Source organism: Nicotiana attenuata, chromosome 10 (assembly GCF_001879085.1).
Source record: "Nicotiana attenuata strain UT chromosome 10, NIATTr2, whole genome shotgun sequence".
Classification (NCBI taxonomy): Eukaryota; Viridiplantae; Streptophyta; class Magnoliopsida; order Solanales; family Solanaceae; genus Nicotiana; species Nicotiana attenuata.
The window spans coordinates 47,310,869-47,330,836 of NC_031998.1; the positions used below are offsets into that span (position 1 = coordinate 47,310,869).

Genomic DNA, 19,968 nt, shown 5'->3' on the forward strand with positions numbered 1-19,968 from the left:
TAAGGGTGGAAAAGTGATCGAAATCACTATTGAAATGAACATATGTGAAAGTTGTGAAATTATTGATGTGACGGAAAAGTGTTGAAAGGGGAAAAGGAGAGATTGTGATACTTGTTTGGCTTTGGTTGTTTCTTTCACGTGCATTTGATCGTTGATTCTATTGCTGTCTGTTACTTATGTGTTATTTGATTTTACTTGGGGTAAAGTTTGTTCATACATACCAGTACAATTCAAATGTACTGACGTCCCATTTGCCGGGGGCGCTACATTCGTGTTACGATTGTAGGTGGTTCTATAGCAGGTACTCCAGTCCACCGTCAGTAGCACTCGTTTCCTTCCCGTCAGCTGAATTGGTGAGCCCCTTTCCTCTCGAGGCCCTGCATGGCTCATGCCGCCTTTCTTCCGGAGTCTATTTTGGTATTTGTGTAAGGTATAGCCGGAGCCTTGTTGCCGGCATTTTCATATTATTCTTCAGTTGTATTTAGAGGCTCCGTAGACAGGTTGTGGGTAGTGTTGGGTGTTGGAATTTAAAATAGAAATATTGATGTTTGGCAATGATGTATAAAACTTGTAATACCTTTAAAATGGCGAATGAAGTTGCTAATGAAAATGAAATGGAAATCGTTAATGATATGTTTATAGAATTTGATTAATGGAGTCCATCTCCTATTTATTCATGAGTTACTTTGGGTAGAATGAGACCTAACAGGCTTGCTCGATCGGGTTCAGTCAGTTGAGTGCCGGTCGCGCTCCTCGGATTTTGGGGCGTGACAGGTTGCCTGACCCCTGCCTCTTGCTGGCTGAGCGGGCAGTGGAGCAACCGCTGCCGGGACTAGGCACGATAACTCTGTTGTGGCATGCCGCCCAACAATCTCAGAAAGAACCTCCTAATGTGACTAGTACCTCCACACTAAAAAACACATCCTGCTATTGTGGCTGCTGAAGCTGACTCGAACGAGTCGGATAACCACGATGATAGCTCTGAATCGGAGGCACACTGATAGGAGTTGATGGTGCACTGTAGGCCGGCTTCCCAGAATGAGGCACATAACGACCACGACTCCCTAAAAGCACTATAAGATGCCTGAAGCGCTGAATGAAAAGTCCTGGGAAGATGGCCTCTACATCGCTGAAACCACCGAAATGACGAGGCCTCTTATCCGACACCTGCCCCCTCTCCTGGGCACGAACCATCTCGATCCGTCTAGCAATATCTATAGCCTTCTGGAAGGTAATATAATCTCTAGTCTCCTTGGCCATTCGTAGCATGATAGTGAAAAAGCCCATCAACGAATCTCCTCTCTCTCCCTCTCAGTAGGAAGAAAGATAATGGCATGGCGAGCTAAGTCCACAAATCGATTCACGTACTAGTTAATAGTCATACTACCCTGCTGAAGACGCTCAAACTGCCTGCGGTAATCCTCTCACAGAGTGACACGGATGAACATCTCTAAAAATAACTGTGATATTGATCCTAGGTAAGTGCAGGAGAACCTACTGGTCTAGTCAACATATAACCTCTCCACCATCTCTTGGCGGAACCAGTCATCTAAAACACTCCAAAGTCGACCCCATTGGTCTCAACTATACCCGTGTTCCACAACACCTCGTGGCAACGGTCTATATAATCATGTAGGTCCCCAGAATGTGCACCACTGATGTGAATAGGGAAGAGCTTGGTAAACTTATCCAACCTCAACAACGCCTCCGTAGACAAAGTGGGCTTATCACCGGCCTATGCCTCAACAACCGGCTGAACCACCCCAACTGGCGGGACTGCTGGAGTCTGATACTAGGGAGCCACCTGCTCCGGCGTATGAGTAGCGGGAGTCTTTGCTCCTCCCCCAGCCTAAGATGTGGCTAGTACTACCGGGAATGTACCGGTCTTGGCGACACTCTCCAAAAGGCCCACCAAACGGACTAGAGCGTCCTGAAGCACTAGAGTCACTATGAACCCTTGCAGGACCTGAGCTGGTCTGACGGGTATAGTCTAAGCTGTAACGTCCTCGTTGAAATCTACCTAAGGCTGCACTGCGGGTGCTGCTGAGCGAGCCCTAGGCTGAGATCTACCTCTTCCTTGGCCTCAGCGCAACCTTGGCCTCGACCTATGACCCTGGTAGTAGCTGCCATAGGGGGCTCTGTCTCCTATACGGTTGTAGATGTAGTGCGTGTTCTCGCCATCTGCGATAGAACAAGAATAGAAAGGTTCAATCATGAATTATAGAATAAAATCACACAATACAGAAGGAAAGAAGTGAATTTTTTCCTAAACTCTAAGTCTCCGGAAGATAAGTACAGATGTCTCCATACCAATCCTCTAGACTATACTAAGTTTGCTCATGACTCGTCAGACCTAGGCAACCTAGTGTTTTGATACCAACTTGTCACGACCCGGAATTCCCGCCCTCGGGACCGCTATTGCGCCTAACATTTCTAGCCATTTTCAAAAAAATCTAATTAAATGATACAAAGAGACCAAAATAAACTGAAATAAAACTGAAATTGAGTGAATAAGCAAAAATATCAGCGACATCTTGATACAATCCCAAAACTGGTGTCACAAGTGCACGAGCGACTAGAATAATACAAATAATAGTTTGAAATGAAATAAAACTATCTGAATTGAAATAAATAGCTAGGATATGGTACAAGAGGACATGAGGGCTGCGAACGTCGTGCAGCTGTACCTTAAGTCGCCAAAATCTGCACAAGAAGTGCAGAGTGTATTTTGAGTACAACTGACCCCATGTACTCTGTAAGTGCTGAGCCTAATCCTACAAAATAATGACGAGGTTAAAGTGGGTCACTTACAATAACTTGTACGCAGTATAACAATAATAACAAGAAAGAACCACAAATAACGTAAGGCAGTTAACTAATGAAAATAACTCAATTCTTGAAATCAGTAAAACCAAAAACATCGTTCTAGAGAATATCGCAGGAAAACACTGAAAACTAACACAATGCAAAACTGGATACAAAACACACAATCTGTTGCGGCACGCAACCCGATCCCACCGTACAAATAAAATCCTCATTTATTTCACCATATCAATATCAAGAATAACATGTAAAATCCTTTGCGGCGCGCAACCTGATCCCACCATATAATTATAGTTAATATCATAATCCTCCCTTATTTCACCATATCAAGATCACATATAAAACTGTTGCGACGTGCAACCCGATCCCACCAATTTAAATATCAATCCTCCCTTAATCCACCCGTTGCAGTGTGCAACCCGATTCATAAACAAAATCAATAAAAGTAATCAATTCAACAACTCAATTCACAAGAATCTAAATAAATGTAATCAATTCAACAATTAAATTCACAAGAATCTCAATAAAATCAATGGGTGATGATGGAAATGGAAGAAAACAAATTAAAGTATACTAACCTATTAATTGGTGATAAATTTTCTCTTCAACATCGCCTCTAGGCCGAGCTCTATTGAGAAGATGGTGAAAAATGTAGAAATCGCATTTTTGGGATATTTAATTGACTGGGTGCCAGGCCTTCTTCGCATTCGCGAAGGGCCTAACACGATAGCGAAGCACGGCAGCCAGAATGGACTATGCGTTCGCGAGGTTCCTCACGCGTTCGCGAAGGCTTCTTCTCCCAGGACTTCGCATTGACGAGCTAGGGCTTGCATTCGCGTAGAGTAACAGCGATGCCCCCTTCCCAAGCCCATAACCCTACGCGTTCGCGAGAGGCTTGTCGCGTTCGCGAAGGGTAAATCCCCCAATGCTCCGCGTTCGCGACCCAGCTATCGCGTTCGCGATGAAGAAAACCACCCTAGCCCTAGTTTCCCCTTGGCGGTCGCGAAGCACAAAGCATCAAGTGACAGCAACAGTGAAAAACCATCAATGGCCTAAGTCCAAAAATCACCCGAAGCATGTCCGGAACGCACCCGAGCACCTCGGGATACAAACCAAACATGCAAAAAAGTGTAATAACACCATACGAACTTGCTCGTGCGATTAAAAAATTAAAAAAACACCTAGAACCACGAATCGGACACCAAAATAATTGAAATTTTCAAAGAAACCCAAGAACATGAAATTTTGCAACCGGACGACCGAATCACGTCAAATCAACTTCATTTTGCACCAAAATTTGCAGACAAGTCATAAATACTGAATTGAATCTATACTAAGTTATCCGAACCAGGCTGCAACAAAGTCAACCTACGGTCAAACTTCGGAATTCTTTGAACCTTTAAATTACTAGATTTAAACAAATCACGTTAAATCAAGTTAGGGACTTCCGAATACGATCGCAGGCATATGCATAAGTCTCAAATCACGATACGGACCCGCCGAGACCGTCAAAACACTGATACAGGTCCATTTATAGAAAACGTTGATCGTAGTTAACTCAAATGAGTTTTTAAGGTTAAATTTCAGTTTTTCATATATTTTTCACATAATACTATTCCGGAAAAAAGACACGGACTGCGCACGCAACCGAGGAAGGCCAGACAGATCTATTCGAGGTCTAGGAATACATAAATGAAGGGTAAAACTATAAATGACCTGTCGGGTCACACCATATTCGAGGTCTATGAATACATAAATGTCAAATCACATGGCACGGTAACACCCTTAGTGCTTTTATCTCATCCTCACCATGTATAAATAAATTTATGTAACAATTCAATTAGCGCGGCAACACCCTTCGTGCGTTCAACTCATCCTTCAAATGAATGTATAATAGAACCAACCATATGGTAGAAACACAATAACATGAATTACAAAGTGGGAAGTACTCAAGTAACAACAATGGACAAGATATACCTGTGGGCAACAGTAAAGGACTAAAAGGAAAGCACGTGAATAACAACAACAATTGGAAACCAAGGGGGGGGGGGGTATCAACGTCAATTAACTAGTATATTGGAGGACTAAGTACAAATACGACGAATAAGAAGGAAACACATGATCTTTACAAGTTAACAACTAAGGGCATGAATGACTAGCATGATGGAATGCTTAAACTAGAGTGCGACAGAATAGCTATGTCATGATTATAATTTCAAAGTATGAAATAGGCATGGCATATGCAAGTAAAGGACATGGACAACACAACAATAATTGATATAGAGGTCAAGTACGGGACAATAACAACATATCACTCAGAATATTTAAATGCGACAATAACAGCTCAAGGTAAAGGCGGAAATGTATACACGGAAAATGGATATCACATCATAATGCATGTGACTCATCCTCACCTTCCCGGAAACAACTTTCGTGCAATGACCTCACAATATTAAAAGCATAACAATATAAATGAAATGGCACGGCATCACCCTTCGTGCTTTACACTCTTCCTCACATGATAATATATATGAAATGGTACGGCATCACCCTTCGTACTTTACACTCTTCCTTACCAAGCATATGATATCAATAAAATGACAAGGCAGGAAGAATAAGCTAGCATTTGGCCATAGATCCCAAATTTGTTTTGAAAAATCTGATTTGGGTGAAGTTTGGTTTGAAGATGAAAATGTGTTTGTACATACGTTTTCAAAATATATTTTCCAACTTTATTTTGGAAAAACATGTATATAATTTCCAAGTTTTGAGATTTTTGCCCAAAATCAGCTCTATAGCTGATTTTGGGATTTGAAATTTGGGATTTGGGATTTGGCCAAAATATGGGCAAAATTTATGGCCAAACATGAGTTTTGAAAATAAATCCCAAATTTATTTTAACAAAACTCAAGGCCAACGGGGCCTAAATAACATCGAGAAGAGTGTTCAGACGAATATTCCAACAAATTCTCCATCACAAAATTTCCATGACAACAATGATTCAATAAGCCCTCAAGGTCCGTACGATTCAACTACTTCCACAAATCTCACAATTTATCAGCAACACAACTTTAGATCCAACATTTCAAAATATCGACCGTAGCAATGTAGTAGTGATTACGCATAGAGATGACCAAACTAGACACATCAATGTATTCTCAGAATTCTATCAAATTTGATCAAGTTATATTAGGGTAAATCATGATTACAACATTTTATACTACGTTCATAATCTAGGTAAATCAAGTGAAGCATGAAACAAGGAAGCTATGTAATCCTACAAGTCACAATTATAGCCTAACCTACCCCCGAGCATGATTAACTTCGGCACATACATATACGCTTGTCACCTCATATATGTATCACACCCGCATGTAGCAAACAATGACAAATAGGAGGAAAAATTCCCTCAACAAAGTTAGGCAAAACACTTACCTCGAGTCACCTAACTCATCACTCAACTTAGCCTTTCACTCTACCAATTCGCCTCCGCTCGACTCAATCTAACCAATGACGACTTGAATGCATTACACAATGCAAGAGAAGAGAATTTCAATTAATGAAGCTGTGATTTTTATCCAATTTCTAAAAAGTCAACAAAAGTCAAACCCCCGGCCCGCCCGGTCAAAACCCGGGTCCAAGGGTAGTATCTTGACTAACCATAGCCTAACTAGTCCAAATAGGTGTTTTGTTTTCAAATCCGAGTCCTATTCGACTCTCAAATCTCAAGTTTTCATTTTTCAAAACATTGACAAAGTTCCCAAATTTTTCCATAGATTTCCCATGAATTTGATGTTAAATCTTGTAAAAAAAAAGTCATGAAACATAGTTGGAAATTGATTAAAGATACTTACCCAATGTATTGGTATGAAAATCCCCTCTCAAAATCGCCTTACCTCGAAGCTAGGATTCAAAAATATGAAAAATGAAGCAGAAACTCGGAATTCTCAACACTTAACAGGTTGCAGATGTCGCATTTGCGATAGGGGGTTCGCATTTGCGAACCTCGCAAATGCGACGGATTCATTACATTTGCGAACCCGAAGGATTTCTGCGAAGGTCGCATTTGTGAGCAAGACTCCGCAAATGTGAAGGCCAGCTTTCGCAAATGCGGCTGATCAATCGCAAATGCGAAAAGCTGCCAAGCCGTCTATGCATCAAAAATGCGAGGCTTCTACGCAAATTTGATGGCCGCATTTGCGACCAGAACATCGCAAATGCGAAGAAACCAGAACTAGAAATCAAAATTCATGAAACCAATCCGAAACACAGTCGAGCCCTCGGGGCTCCAAACCAATCATGAACACAAGTCTAAAAACACAAAACGAACTCGCTCGCGCGCTCGAATCATCACAGTTACTTCTAAAACCACGAATCAGATGCCAAAACGCATGAAAATAAAACTAAACTTCAAGAACTTCTAGAATCGCAACCGACGTCCGAACCATATCAAATCAATTCTGAATGGCGCCAAATTTTGTAGACAAGTTCTATATGACAAAACGAACCTACTCAAAGATTCAAATCACGCATCACAAAATAGAAATGACGAATCACACCTCAAGTCAAAATCAATGAACTTTAAACTTCAACTCCTACAACCGATGCCGAAACCTATCAAATCCTCTCTGATTGACCATAAATTTTGAACCCAAGTGACATTTGCCATTACAGACCTAATCCAACTTCCAGAATCGGAATCCGACCTCGATATCAAAAAGTCCACTCCCGGTCGAACTTCCCAAAAATTCAACTTTCGCCATTTCAAGACTAATCCAACTACAGACCTCCAAATTACAATCCCGACGCGCTCCTAAGTCCAACATCACCCAACGGAGCTACTGACGAAACTCCATTCCGAGGTCAAATGCTAAAAAGTCAAACTTGGTCAACTCTTCCAACTTAGAACTCAAATCTTGAAGTTCATTCTTCCAAATTGATTTCGGATAACTTTAAAATCAATACTGACGATTTACACAAGTCATAATACATCATGTGGAGATAATCGATCCCTCAAAATACCGAGCGAGGTACAGATACTCAAAATGACCTGTCGGGTTGTTACATCTTCCACCACTTAAACACACGTTCGTCCTCGAACGTGCCAGGAGTCACTCCAAAGCTATCCAATCACGGTGTAATCCTACTAAGCATAAACCCGGGGGTGATCCAACGTCACCCTGCTCCACATAAGCCCTCCAACACAACACCATTAAGATCCTTGTTTCAACATTGGTCCTTAATCCTTAGAACCCAATCTCTATCATCCAAAATTCATTACAAGACTCAAATCCCACATCTACGCACTATATAAGTCTGAACAAGCGATCTCAAGTCACTTCCATAGCACAAGTTGTAATCACATGATTTACCCCATCACTTCGACACTCACACTAGGAACTGCTGACCACCATTACTACCCGAAAACAAATCCGATGCCAGTAGCAAACCCCATATCGATTAGAACCTCGTAGAAAACCTTCATACCCAACAGATGATGAAAAAAACATGCATAACTGATTAACCACTCATCTGATCAATAAACCAAGAAACTCACTCGCCCGACCAGAGCCATTGCCCAAATCCTGAACAAAATGTAGTGTTATTCTTCCAAACCTTCTTCATCCAATACAATAGCGCAAATCTCAGGTCTAGAGAGCCCATCTCAGCCAATACGAGCAGCCACACCGACAAACATCAACAATAAACAGATGGATCCACACACAACCCACTTCTGTACACTAACAAGTAATGCCTCAGACATGACAGATAACATTGAGAAAACAAAATAAGAAAACTACCAAGCAAATTAAATAGGCAAGGAAATTTTAGTATTTTACTATGAACTATTCTCAACAAGGTGAAAGCAAAGTACACAAAATAGCAATAAGGAGCCACATTTCATCACTGAACCGTTGCAGCGTGCAACCCGATTCCATCTTATCAATCCATATAGGGTACCCTTCGAGCCATAATACTCGGGCTCACTGATCACATGTGCGTCAACATCAAGCACAACAGAGTGTACAAAATATAACTATGGGGAGAATCATTAGGAACAAACAATACTAAGAAAGTCAAGCACAACTATGGTGCAATAAGCAAATCAACATCACAAAGGCTACATCGCATATAATGCCATGCGGCCTAAACTGAATCACAATATGCGTGCGAAGAATCATGTAACCCCCACAACACGTCATAGAATCAGACTGAAACATATAACATAAATTAAGACGCGAATAACATCCCTTCCGCCCGATGATATACATGTGGCAACAACTACGTGAAGACAAACGGGTCCGATCCGACACAGAATACACATTCTCATTAGTTTCAAAATAATCCCCAAACCAAATTTCGATCTTCCTCAAACATGTAATAAACCTTCCAAAAGTCTATAACAACCTTTCCATGACTCCTACCGTCATTCATCCAATCCTCTACATTTCTTCTCGACTAGCAATCCAGGAATAGTCTGTCAACAAGAACATCTATTCTCTGAGCTTCACGAACATCAGAATTTTCATACCCAATCTCAACAATGCTACTCAAATGGTTGACACGTAACTCACACTCTGTCATCTCACGGGGAAACACCCATAAGGCGGAACACAATGTACCTGTCAAAAATCGAACTCTACATCGATAGGAACACATAGTGCAAGCAAGACCTCAAACACTCGAAATTGTCAGAGACATCAAGAACTCATATCCTTCCCTCGGAAACTAAACCGCAACCTTATACATGTACTTTTCAACTTCACACGGCGCATCGTCTCTAACATTCTAACTCGCAACACGACGAATACCTCATAGTCAACTCTGAACCATAAGCAAATTGAATACCTAATCAACCGAGAATCTTTAATTTAACTCAATCCAGTAGAACACCACCACACGCAATATAGCCTCTGTACCTGTAGAAAACATCAACTCCGACCGTGGTTATAACCATGATAAATTCTTCGGAACTCACTAACGCATAATTGAGAAATCCGATCCAATCGCCTCTAACTCAACCGAGTTATGTAGATTGCCAACCCATAAGTAACTCAATCTGATAAGCTCGCCCTGAGGGAACCTCCTAGCAACCTGAAACCATTTCTCGCATTATTCAAACATTGACATGTAAACTCTTCTTGACAAGGAAATACTGCTGATCCTATTACCACTCGCTACTGCTTTCAAGCTTGCCCGTAGACAAATTCCAAAGTCCTTAAAGGCTACATAAGACCTAGAACTCGCCAGAACCTTCTCAATACTACTCATCTTACTCTGATCTTCAATACACAGCTAATACATGTCGAGCAACCTATGATTCACCTGCATATGACCATTCAATGAAATAACCAAGCAATATCTCGATCCGGAAACTGATACGGTACGTGACCCTACAATCCGATCGTCGTTAGCAACCTCCACCACTTAGCTCGAAGCCATAAATCACCTCATCGGCACCCTAAGGTACAATATCTTCACAATATGCCCCGATCCCGCACGACTATTTAGCTGAATACTTTAAAAACTCATTTAATACTGGTCATTGAACACCCCGAAGACTCTGCCAAGTGCTTACCCATCATTGCAATAGTCAAACAACTTCCCCAAATGCTCAAAATTGATGACTTATGCACTCCGCCGAATGGAAACCTCATACGAGACACATGACCAAAACTCATCGTGCAGGAGATGGCCCACCGGTTATACTCAAATCGACACCTTGCCATGAACCCACCTTAATCACAGTAGCCTGGACACCAGCCAATCTTTCCAAATCCGTGCTTTCCAACCAGACATATGAACTCGCCTCGTACCACAAATAAACGACTAGAATATTTAACACTGCATCTGCTTCTGAGGCTAGACAACACATCGTGATGATAATCAAGCATCCATAGCCCATCGTAATCCATCTACAACATCACCGATCCTCGGCACATAGCGAATACTAAGCGCACCACATCACATATAAGCGATCGGGAAGAGTCAAAGTCGTATATTTCAAGCTAAAAAAAGGCCGCACGATGAGGAAAGAAGAAAGGGAAATTTTTCCTAAATGCCCCGTAGCCTCCTGAAGATAGGTATGGACGTCATCATACTGATCCGCAGGAATCTACTAGATACTTGCTCATGACTCGTGGAATCTACGAACCTAGTGCTCTGATGCCATCTTGTCACCACCCAAAAATCACAAGTCGTGATGGCACCTAACACACCCGCTAGGTAAGCCAACTAACAGAAAAAAACACAACTCAATTGAGACTATAAGAGAAAAGAGAATAGATAACTAAACATTTACAAGTCTATCAAAGACCTAGTAGTACGAATCACGAGTTTCTATGATTTTTGAAATTTTAAAACTGATACAAATAAATACACGTTCTGTTTGAAGGCTACATAAACATATTAGCCATAACCTAAGCTACCAAGGACAAGTGGCAGCTACAACCAAATGCACGAACATCTTCTGAATCAGCACCCGACGTCACCAGCAGCTCCACTCCAAAATCCGGATGCAATGTGCAGAAGTGCAGTATCAGTACAACCGACCCCATGTACTAGTAAGTATTTCGTCTAACCTCGTCGAAGTAGTGACGAGGCTTTAGTTAAAAGATGTTTATTGTTATAACATGTTTATATTAGCAGTAAAGCAGTTCGAAGCATAACAGATAAAAGTATCATATACAACTCGGCGTGACAGTCAACAATTACTAAAAGGATCTGCAGTAGAAGATTTATGATCTTTGCTGGTATGAGAAGTATATCCAAAATATCAAATCACATGACACGGTAACACCTTTCGTGCTTTTATATCATCCTCACCATGTATAAATAAATTTATGTAACAATTCAATTAGCACGGCAACACCCTCCGTGCGTTCAACTCATACTTCCAAATGAACGTATAACAGAACCAACCATATGACATAAACACAATAACAAGAATTACAAAGTGGGAAGTACGCAAGTAACAACAATGGACAGGATATACCTGTGGGCAACAGTAAAGGACTAAACGGAAAGCACGTGAGTAACAACAACAATTGGAAGGCAAGGGGGAGTATCAACATCAATTAACTAGTGTATTGGAGGCCTAAGTACAAATATGACAAATAAGAAGGAAACACATGATCTTTACAAGTTAACAAATAAGGGCATTAATGACTAACATAATGGAATGCTTAAACTAGAGTGCGACAAAATAGGTATGTGATGAGTATAATTTCAAAGCAGGAAATAGGCATGGCATATGCAAGATAAGCAAGTAAAAGACACGGACAACACAACAACAATTGAGATAGAGGTCAAGTACGGGACAATAAAAACATATCACTCGGAATTTTTAATGCGACACTAACAGCTCAAGGTAAAGGCGAAAATGTATACACGGAAAATAGATATCGCATCATAATGCATGTCCCTGATCCTTACCTGCACGAAAACACCCTTTGTGCCATGACCTCAAAATATTAAAAGCATAACAATATAAATGAAATGGCACGGCATCACCCTTCGTGCTTTACACTATTCCTCACATAGTAATGTATATGAAATGCCACGACATCACCCTTCGTGCTTTACACTCTTCTCACATGATAATACATATGAAATGGCACGGCATCACCCTTCGTGCTTTACACTCTTCCTTACCAAACATATGATATCAATAAAATGACAAGGCAGGAAGAATAAATAACATCGAGGCGAGTGTTCAAACAAATATTCCAACAAATCCTCAATCATTGAATTTTCAGGCCAACAACGATTCGATAAGCCCTCAAGGGCCATACAATTCAAGTACTTCAACAAATCTCACAATTTATCAGCAACACAAGTTTAGAATCCAACATCTCAAAATATCGACCATAGCAATGTAGTAGTGATTACGCATAGAGATGACCAAACTAGACACATCAATATATTCTCAGAGTTCTATCAAATTTGATCAGGTTATATTAGGCTAAGTCTTGATTACTAATATTTTATACTACGTTCTTAATATCGGTAAATCAAGTGAAGCATGAAGCAAGGAAGCTACGTAATCCTACAAGTCACAATTATAGCCTAATCTACCCCCAAGCATGATTAACCCCGACACATACATATACGCCCGTCACCTCATATATGTATCACCCCCGCATGTAGCAAACAATGACAAATAGGAGGAAAAATTCCCCCAGCAAAGTTAGGCAAAACACTTACCTCGATTCGGTTAACTCATCACTCAACTTAGCCTTTCCTTTTACCAATTCGCCTCCACTCGGCTGAATCTAGCCAATGACGAATTGAATGCATCACACAATGCAAGAGAAAACAATTTCAATTAATGAAGTTGTGATTTTTATCCAATTTCTAAAAAGTCAACAAGAGTCAAACCCTGGGCCCCGCCTGGTCAAAACCCGGGTCCAAGGGTAGGTCTTGACTACCCACAGCCTTACGAGTCCAAATATGTGTTTTGGTTTCAAATCCGAGTCCTATTCGACTCTCAAATCTCAAATTCTTATTTTCAAAACTTTGACAAAATTCCCAAATTTTTCCATAGATTTCCCATGAATTTGATGTTAAATCTTGTATAAAATCATGAAACACAGTTGGAAATTGATTAAAGATACTTACCCAATGTTTTGGTATGAAAATCCCCTCTCACAATCGCCTCACCTTGAAGCTAGGGTTCAAAAATATGAAAAATGAAGCAAAAACTCGGAATTATCAGCACTTAATAGGTTGTAGATGTCGCTTTTGCTATAGGGTGTTCGCATTTTCGAAGCCTGCAAATGCGAAGGATTCATCGCATTTGCGAACCTGAAGGATTTCTGCTGAGGTCCCATTTGCGACCAAGATTCCACAAATGCGAAGACCAGCTTTAGCAAATGCGGCTAATCAATCACAAATGCGGAGAGCTGCCCAGCCGCCCAGGCATCACAAATGTGAGGGTTCTTCGCAAATACGATGGCCGCATTTGCGACTAGAACATTGCAAATGCGAAGAAACCAGAACCAGAAATCAAAATTCATGAAAACCATTCCGAAACCAATCCGAAACTCACCCGAGCCCTCGGGGCTCCAAACAAAACATGCACATAACTCTAAAAACATAACACAAACTCGCTCGCGCGCTCAAATCATCAAAATAACTTTTAAAACCACGAATCGGACGCCAAAACGCATGAAAATCAAACTAAACTTCAAGAACTTCTAGAATCGCAACCGAGCGTCCGAACCATATCAAATCAACTCCGAATGGCGCCAAATTTTACAGACGATTTCTATATGGAAAAACAAACCTACTCAAAGCTTCAAATCACGCATCACAACCTCGAAACGACTAATCACACCTCAAGTCAAAATCAATGAACTTTGAAACTTTAACTCCTACAACCGATGCTGAAACCTATCAAATCCTCTCCGATTAACCACAAATTTTGCACACAAGTAACATTTTCCTTTAAGGACCTATTCCAACTTCCGGAATCGGAATTCGACCCCATTATCAAAGTGTACACTCCTGGTCAAACTTCCCAAAAATCCAACTTTTGCCATTTCAAGACTAATCCAACTACGGACCTCCAAATTACAATCCGGACGCACTCCTAAGTCCAAAATCACCCAACGGAGCTAACGGAATTGACAAAACTCCATTCTGAGGTCAAATGCTAAAAAGTCAAACTTGGTCAACTATTCCAACTTAGAACTCAAATCGTGAAGTTCATTCTTCCAAATTGATTCCGGATAACATGAAAATCAATACCGACGATTTACGCAAGTCATAATAAATCACGCGGAGATACTCGAGCCCTCAAAATAGAGACTAAAGTGCAGATACTCAAAATACCTGTCGGGTTGTTACACTTCTACAGTCAATGCCGAAACCTATCAAACCAACTTCGATTGACCTCAATTTTTGTACAAAAATCATAAGTGACAAAACGGACATATTCTAACTTCAAGAACCAAAATCCGAGCCCAGTAACAACAAAGTTAACTCTCGGTCAAACTTCTCAACTTTCGAAACTTCAACTTTTCTAACTTTCGTCAATTCAAGCCAAAACGACCTCCAAATCAATACCCGAACACACTCCTAAGTCCAAAATTACCATACCGAGCTATCGTAGCTATCAAAATTCTATTCAGGAGTCATTTACATAAATGTCAGCATCCAGTCAGCTCTTCCAACTTAGGCTTCTAACCTTTGGCCTAAGTGTTCCAACTCATTCCGAAATATCCCTAGATCCAAACCAACTACCCCAGCAAGTTAAATAACAACAAACGAACATAGAATAAGCAATAAATAGGGAAACAGGGCTTTAATACTCAAAACGATCGGCCGGATTATTACACTTACCATGGCAAGTTAAACCACCCTTATGACACCGCCTTTTCTCTTGAAATCTCCTCCAACTGGCTCAAATCAAACCTAATAATACTTAAGGTCAAACAAATTCATATGAATCAATTCATAACAATAAACCTTCAATATTTAATTTATTCTCAAAAATCAAATAAAAGTAAACTTGGGACCACATGGTCAAAATTCGAGTGTAGGGATATATTTCGTTTACCAGTAACTCTATGTCCAAGTATATGCTTAGTTTTTAAATCCAAGTCAAAATCGATGCTCAAAACCTCAATTTATACTCTCTTAAGTTGTAGAAAAAAATTCCAAAATATCACTATAACATTTTATTAGATGTAGAAATACACGAGGAATCAAGATATATGATCAAATCCAAGTAAAAATTACATGCCCTCAAGATTGTAGTGAAATCCCTCTTCAAAATCTCCTCCTCTCATTCTCCAAAACTCGTAAATGTGAAAATGGGTAAAATCTCAAAATTTAGCTTAAAATACCACTGCCAGCGCTACCCTTTGCGATCATGGTAATAGCCCTGCGATCGCGAATCACAATCTGCAACCGCCTGTCCTCTTTTGCGGTAGCGAGCAGCCCCTCACAATCGCGAAGGTTGCCTAACTCCCCAACATAAATGCGTCAAACCCCAGCGAACACGACACAAGGACCTCCAGGCTTCGCGAAAAGCGACTCCCATTTCGCGAAGGCGAAACACAATAGCACCCAGCTCAATCCTTCGTTGCGATCGCGAGAAAAGCTCCAGGATCGCGTAGTTGACCATGCACCGGCAAAACTAGCAATCTCAAATATGTTCGAGGTGGTCCGAAACTCACTCGAGTCTTCCGGGACCCGATCCAAATATTTCAACAAGTTAATAAACATAATCCGGACCTATTCGTGGTCTCAAAACATATGCGAAGTTACCACATCTAAGAATCAAGACCAAACCACATGTTGATTTCTCGTAAGTTCAAAAGCTCTAAACTTCTAACCAAGCATCCGATCGTGCCTAAATATCATGGATCTCAACCAAACTTTGCACACAAGTTTCATTCAATAACACGAACTTATCCTCAATACTGGAAGAATAATTGGATCCCGATAATATCAAAGTCAACTATCAGTCAAACTTATGAACTCTCCAATTCTACAAATTGCTAATTTTTAGAAAACAAAGCCTAAATCTCCTAGAAACATCGAAAATCAAATTCGAACATACGCCCAAGTCCAAATCACCATATGAACCTATTGGAACCTTTAAATTCAATACGGGATCATTTTTACAAAAGCCAAACTTAGGTAAACTCTTCCAATTTTAAACCTCAAACTAGGAACAAAGTATTCTAAATCACACCAGAACCTCACGAAAATCAAACGACCATCCCCACAACTCATATAATTTCAAATGAACTTACGGAAAGCATCAATTGGGAAAACGGGCTAGAATTCAAACAACCGGTCGGATCGTTATAGTGTTGTTTAATAAAGTATATTGTGAATTTGAAATGTAATTTTCTTCAAACTTTCCAAAATATGTTTCAAATGATCTTAAATTCGAAATAAAGATAGATTTAATACTTCCCACTTCCTTCCTTCCCTGCTTTTAATGCTTGCCGTCTCGTTATTATAATATGCTATCATCTAGTATTTTATGTTTTCATGCTTTAACGATGCAACAAAGCATTGGCATATCTGATAGCACCACATCATCTTTATCAAGTATATTTGAATCCGCTTCTGACATGATGGTCTTCATATGTAATGTTATTAGTTAAACATTAAGAAATAACTAGAACGAATATTATTTAAATACTATTTTTATTTAGTCACGGGCCAGCCTCGTTCAAATCTCACGGGCCGCATACCTACTTGGGACGGGCTAAAAAGCCTCGTTCTTAGATAGACTAAAAAATTTTTAACATTGCTAGGGCTAAGTACATATTAACAGCTCTACTCTTGGCAACTTGGGCAATATCAGTGTCCTTAAGTCGTCTATTTATGGTGATGATGTAATAAACTCTATTTTGTAGTTTTAATATATATATCCCTGTTTGTCAAAAAAAAAAAAAAAAACAGCTCTACTCTTGAGGTAGATTTTTTTTTAATATTTTTGCAAAATACATATTTTATATTGAAAGTAGGCCACTGGACGGTTATGTGCCAATTTTTTAAAGCCAAATGATTGTTAGTTGTAGTCGTCACTTAGATATTGGCAGTTTTTAACTCATTTCTGTGTTTTTAAACAAAAGCATATCCACGCAGTCAAAATTGTCTATAACTTTCGACGAATAAATTATTTATTCTTCTAAACTCAATTAATCTTGTTTAGGTACGTACGCACAACTCATGATTAGTACTCATTTTTAACTACTCCTAATAATGGGAACATAACAAACCCGAAAATCCACTAATTGTAAGCTAATTTTATTAAGAACTATATGCTAAATCAACACGTTCTTCACGAAATTCGCATCTCCTTATACCCTATCAGATACTAACTAGTGCTCTTTCGACCGCAAGGACCGAGTGATTTTATTGTGTGCCTCATACGACTGATATTAGTTGTGTGGGGCCTCTTTTTATCACACGCATTTGTAGTCCCATATTTTACACATTTGGGTTCCACAAAATTCTGGGACGACAAAGTTATGAAAAAAAAAAAAGTGCCTCACGCAACTGACAAAATAAAAAATTTCGCAACGACCCAACGCGTCCAAACACCTTTATATGCTAAACATATACACACACATAATATTCATCAAATGCTAAATTTTAAAATTCATAATTGTAAAAGTGCAGTGGCTTTAATGGTAAAATTAAACTTAAAAATTAAACCCATCGTTAAATCTTAGTCTTCGCCCAATCCCCTATATATATGAATTAGAAGAGCGCTGTATATGGCATGAGAAAAATCCAACCTTGCCCTCTCCAAAACCTTCATCCAAAGTAGTCCTTTCTTCCGAGCTTTTGCAGTTTGTTTGATCCAAAAAAATAAACAATGGTTACCAACGTTTCGAAAGAAAGGAAACAAAGGCTTCAGACTTCAAACCTTGTATTAAAATGCTTGGAGGAAAATGGATTTTCTCAAACTTTCAAAGACTTGTTATCTTCTCTACCCAAAGCAAAAGGTTGGCTCAGTCCACATTTGTACAATTACCAAGGCTTTTGGCTTACAGCATTGCATTTACAAGGTACTCTTTCCTTTCAACACTGTTTCCAAGCTCAAGACTCTGATATTCTCCTCATCACAAGTCCTAAATCTGGCACCATTTGGTTAAAGGCTATGGTATTCACTTTAATCAATAGAATGACACACCCTATCCTTTCCCAAGAACATCCTTTACTCACTATTAATCCTCATGATTTAGTTCCATTTTTAGAATTAAATTATGCACAAGAAAAGAATCCCATTTCACCAAATTCTTCTTTAACATCACCAAGGCTTTATTCTACTCATTTACCATATGTTTCTCTGCCAGAATCAGTCAAGAACACAAAGTGCAAAATAATCTATATGTGTAGGAATCCAAAAGACACTTTTGTGTCACTTTGGCATTACATAAGCAAGTTAAGGAGTCAAGACTCAAAAATGATACCATTTGAAGAAGCTTTCGACATGTTTTGTAATGGATTAACTATGGCAGGACCTTTTTGGGACCATGTTTTAAATTATTGGGAAAAAAGCTTGGAAATGCCTCAAAGGGTATTGTTTTTGAAGTATGAAGATGTGAAAGAGCAACCTTTTTTACATTTGAGACGCATGGCTGAATTTTTGGAGTGTCCATTTTCTTTAGAGGAAGAAGAATCAGGATTGGTGAATGAAATAATTAAGCTGTGTAGCTTTGAAAATTTGAGCAATTTGGAGGTGAACAAGAGTGGTAAGACATTGTTTGGCAATGATAATAGAGTTTTCTTCAGGAAAGGTGAAGTAGGAGATTGGAAGAATCATTTGACTACTGAAATGGTGGATAGGCTTAATCAAATTACAGAAGACAAGTTCAAGGGTTCGGGCTTGAAGTTATAAATGGATATATGCTTGAAAATAATTAAGTATTTCACTATTTGAAAATAATTAAGTTCAATATAGGCAAATTGCCAAATACTCATATGACTGGTGAAATATCTCAATAAACATGTCTGATGAGTAACTCAAGTGAAATGTGATTTTCACTCACATAAAACTACTTTATTTTTATGTGAAATTTATATGGAAATGCAACTTCAACTTTGAAATTGTCTGTTCTGACTTAATTTCGAATAATTTTTGTTTTTGATCTTCTACCAAATGTTTTTTAAATGCCTAAGAATCTTCTTGTTTTGGGTTTCCTCCATTCTTAAGTCGTGTAATATTTGTTATTCATGCCACAATATTTGTCTCAAACAGTATTATCACAGCGTCAAACCAAATCTAGTACTGTTAACTTTCTTTGCTTTATTTTGTTGTTTAAAGGTAAGATAATCGACAAGATTACAATTGGAAGGAATAATTGCATTAAACTTTGAGTTTCTGAAAGAATCAGATCACACAGTAAGCTGACTAATGCACACATTTTAATGTAGAAGAACATGCGGTCATTCACAGATTTCACTTAAGTTAAGCTAAATGCGTTTGTAAACTTCGTTGAAACTTTTTTGAAAACTTTTAACTTTACTGGCTCTTACTTTCTTCTTTCCCAAAATAAAAGTTCATGCTTGAATATCTGAAAGGTAAAGTAATTTAGCATAATAAAAATTGAGTTGTTAGCGAAAAATCTAAAAGATGTTGAAAAGTAAAAAACAAACTGAGAAGAATGA

The 19,968-nt window shown here is 39.3% G+C and overlaps 1 protein-coding gene across 1 annotated transcript; it reads left to right on the top strand.

Moving 5' to 3' along the window:
- LOC109233942 (cytosolic sulfotransferase 12-like) lies at positions 18,080–19,452 on the top strand. The gene has a single exon (XM_019399786.1). It carries the CDS (start codon positions 18,173–18,175, stop codon positions 19,196–19,198), a length of 1,026 nt encoding a protein of 341 aa, XP_019255331.1. The 5' UTR covers positions 18,080–18,172; the 3' UTR covers positions 19,199–19,452.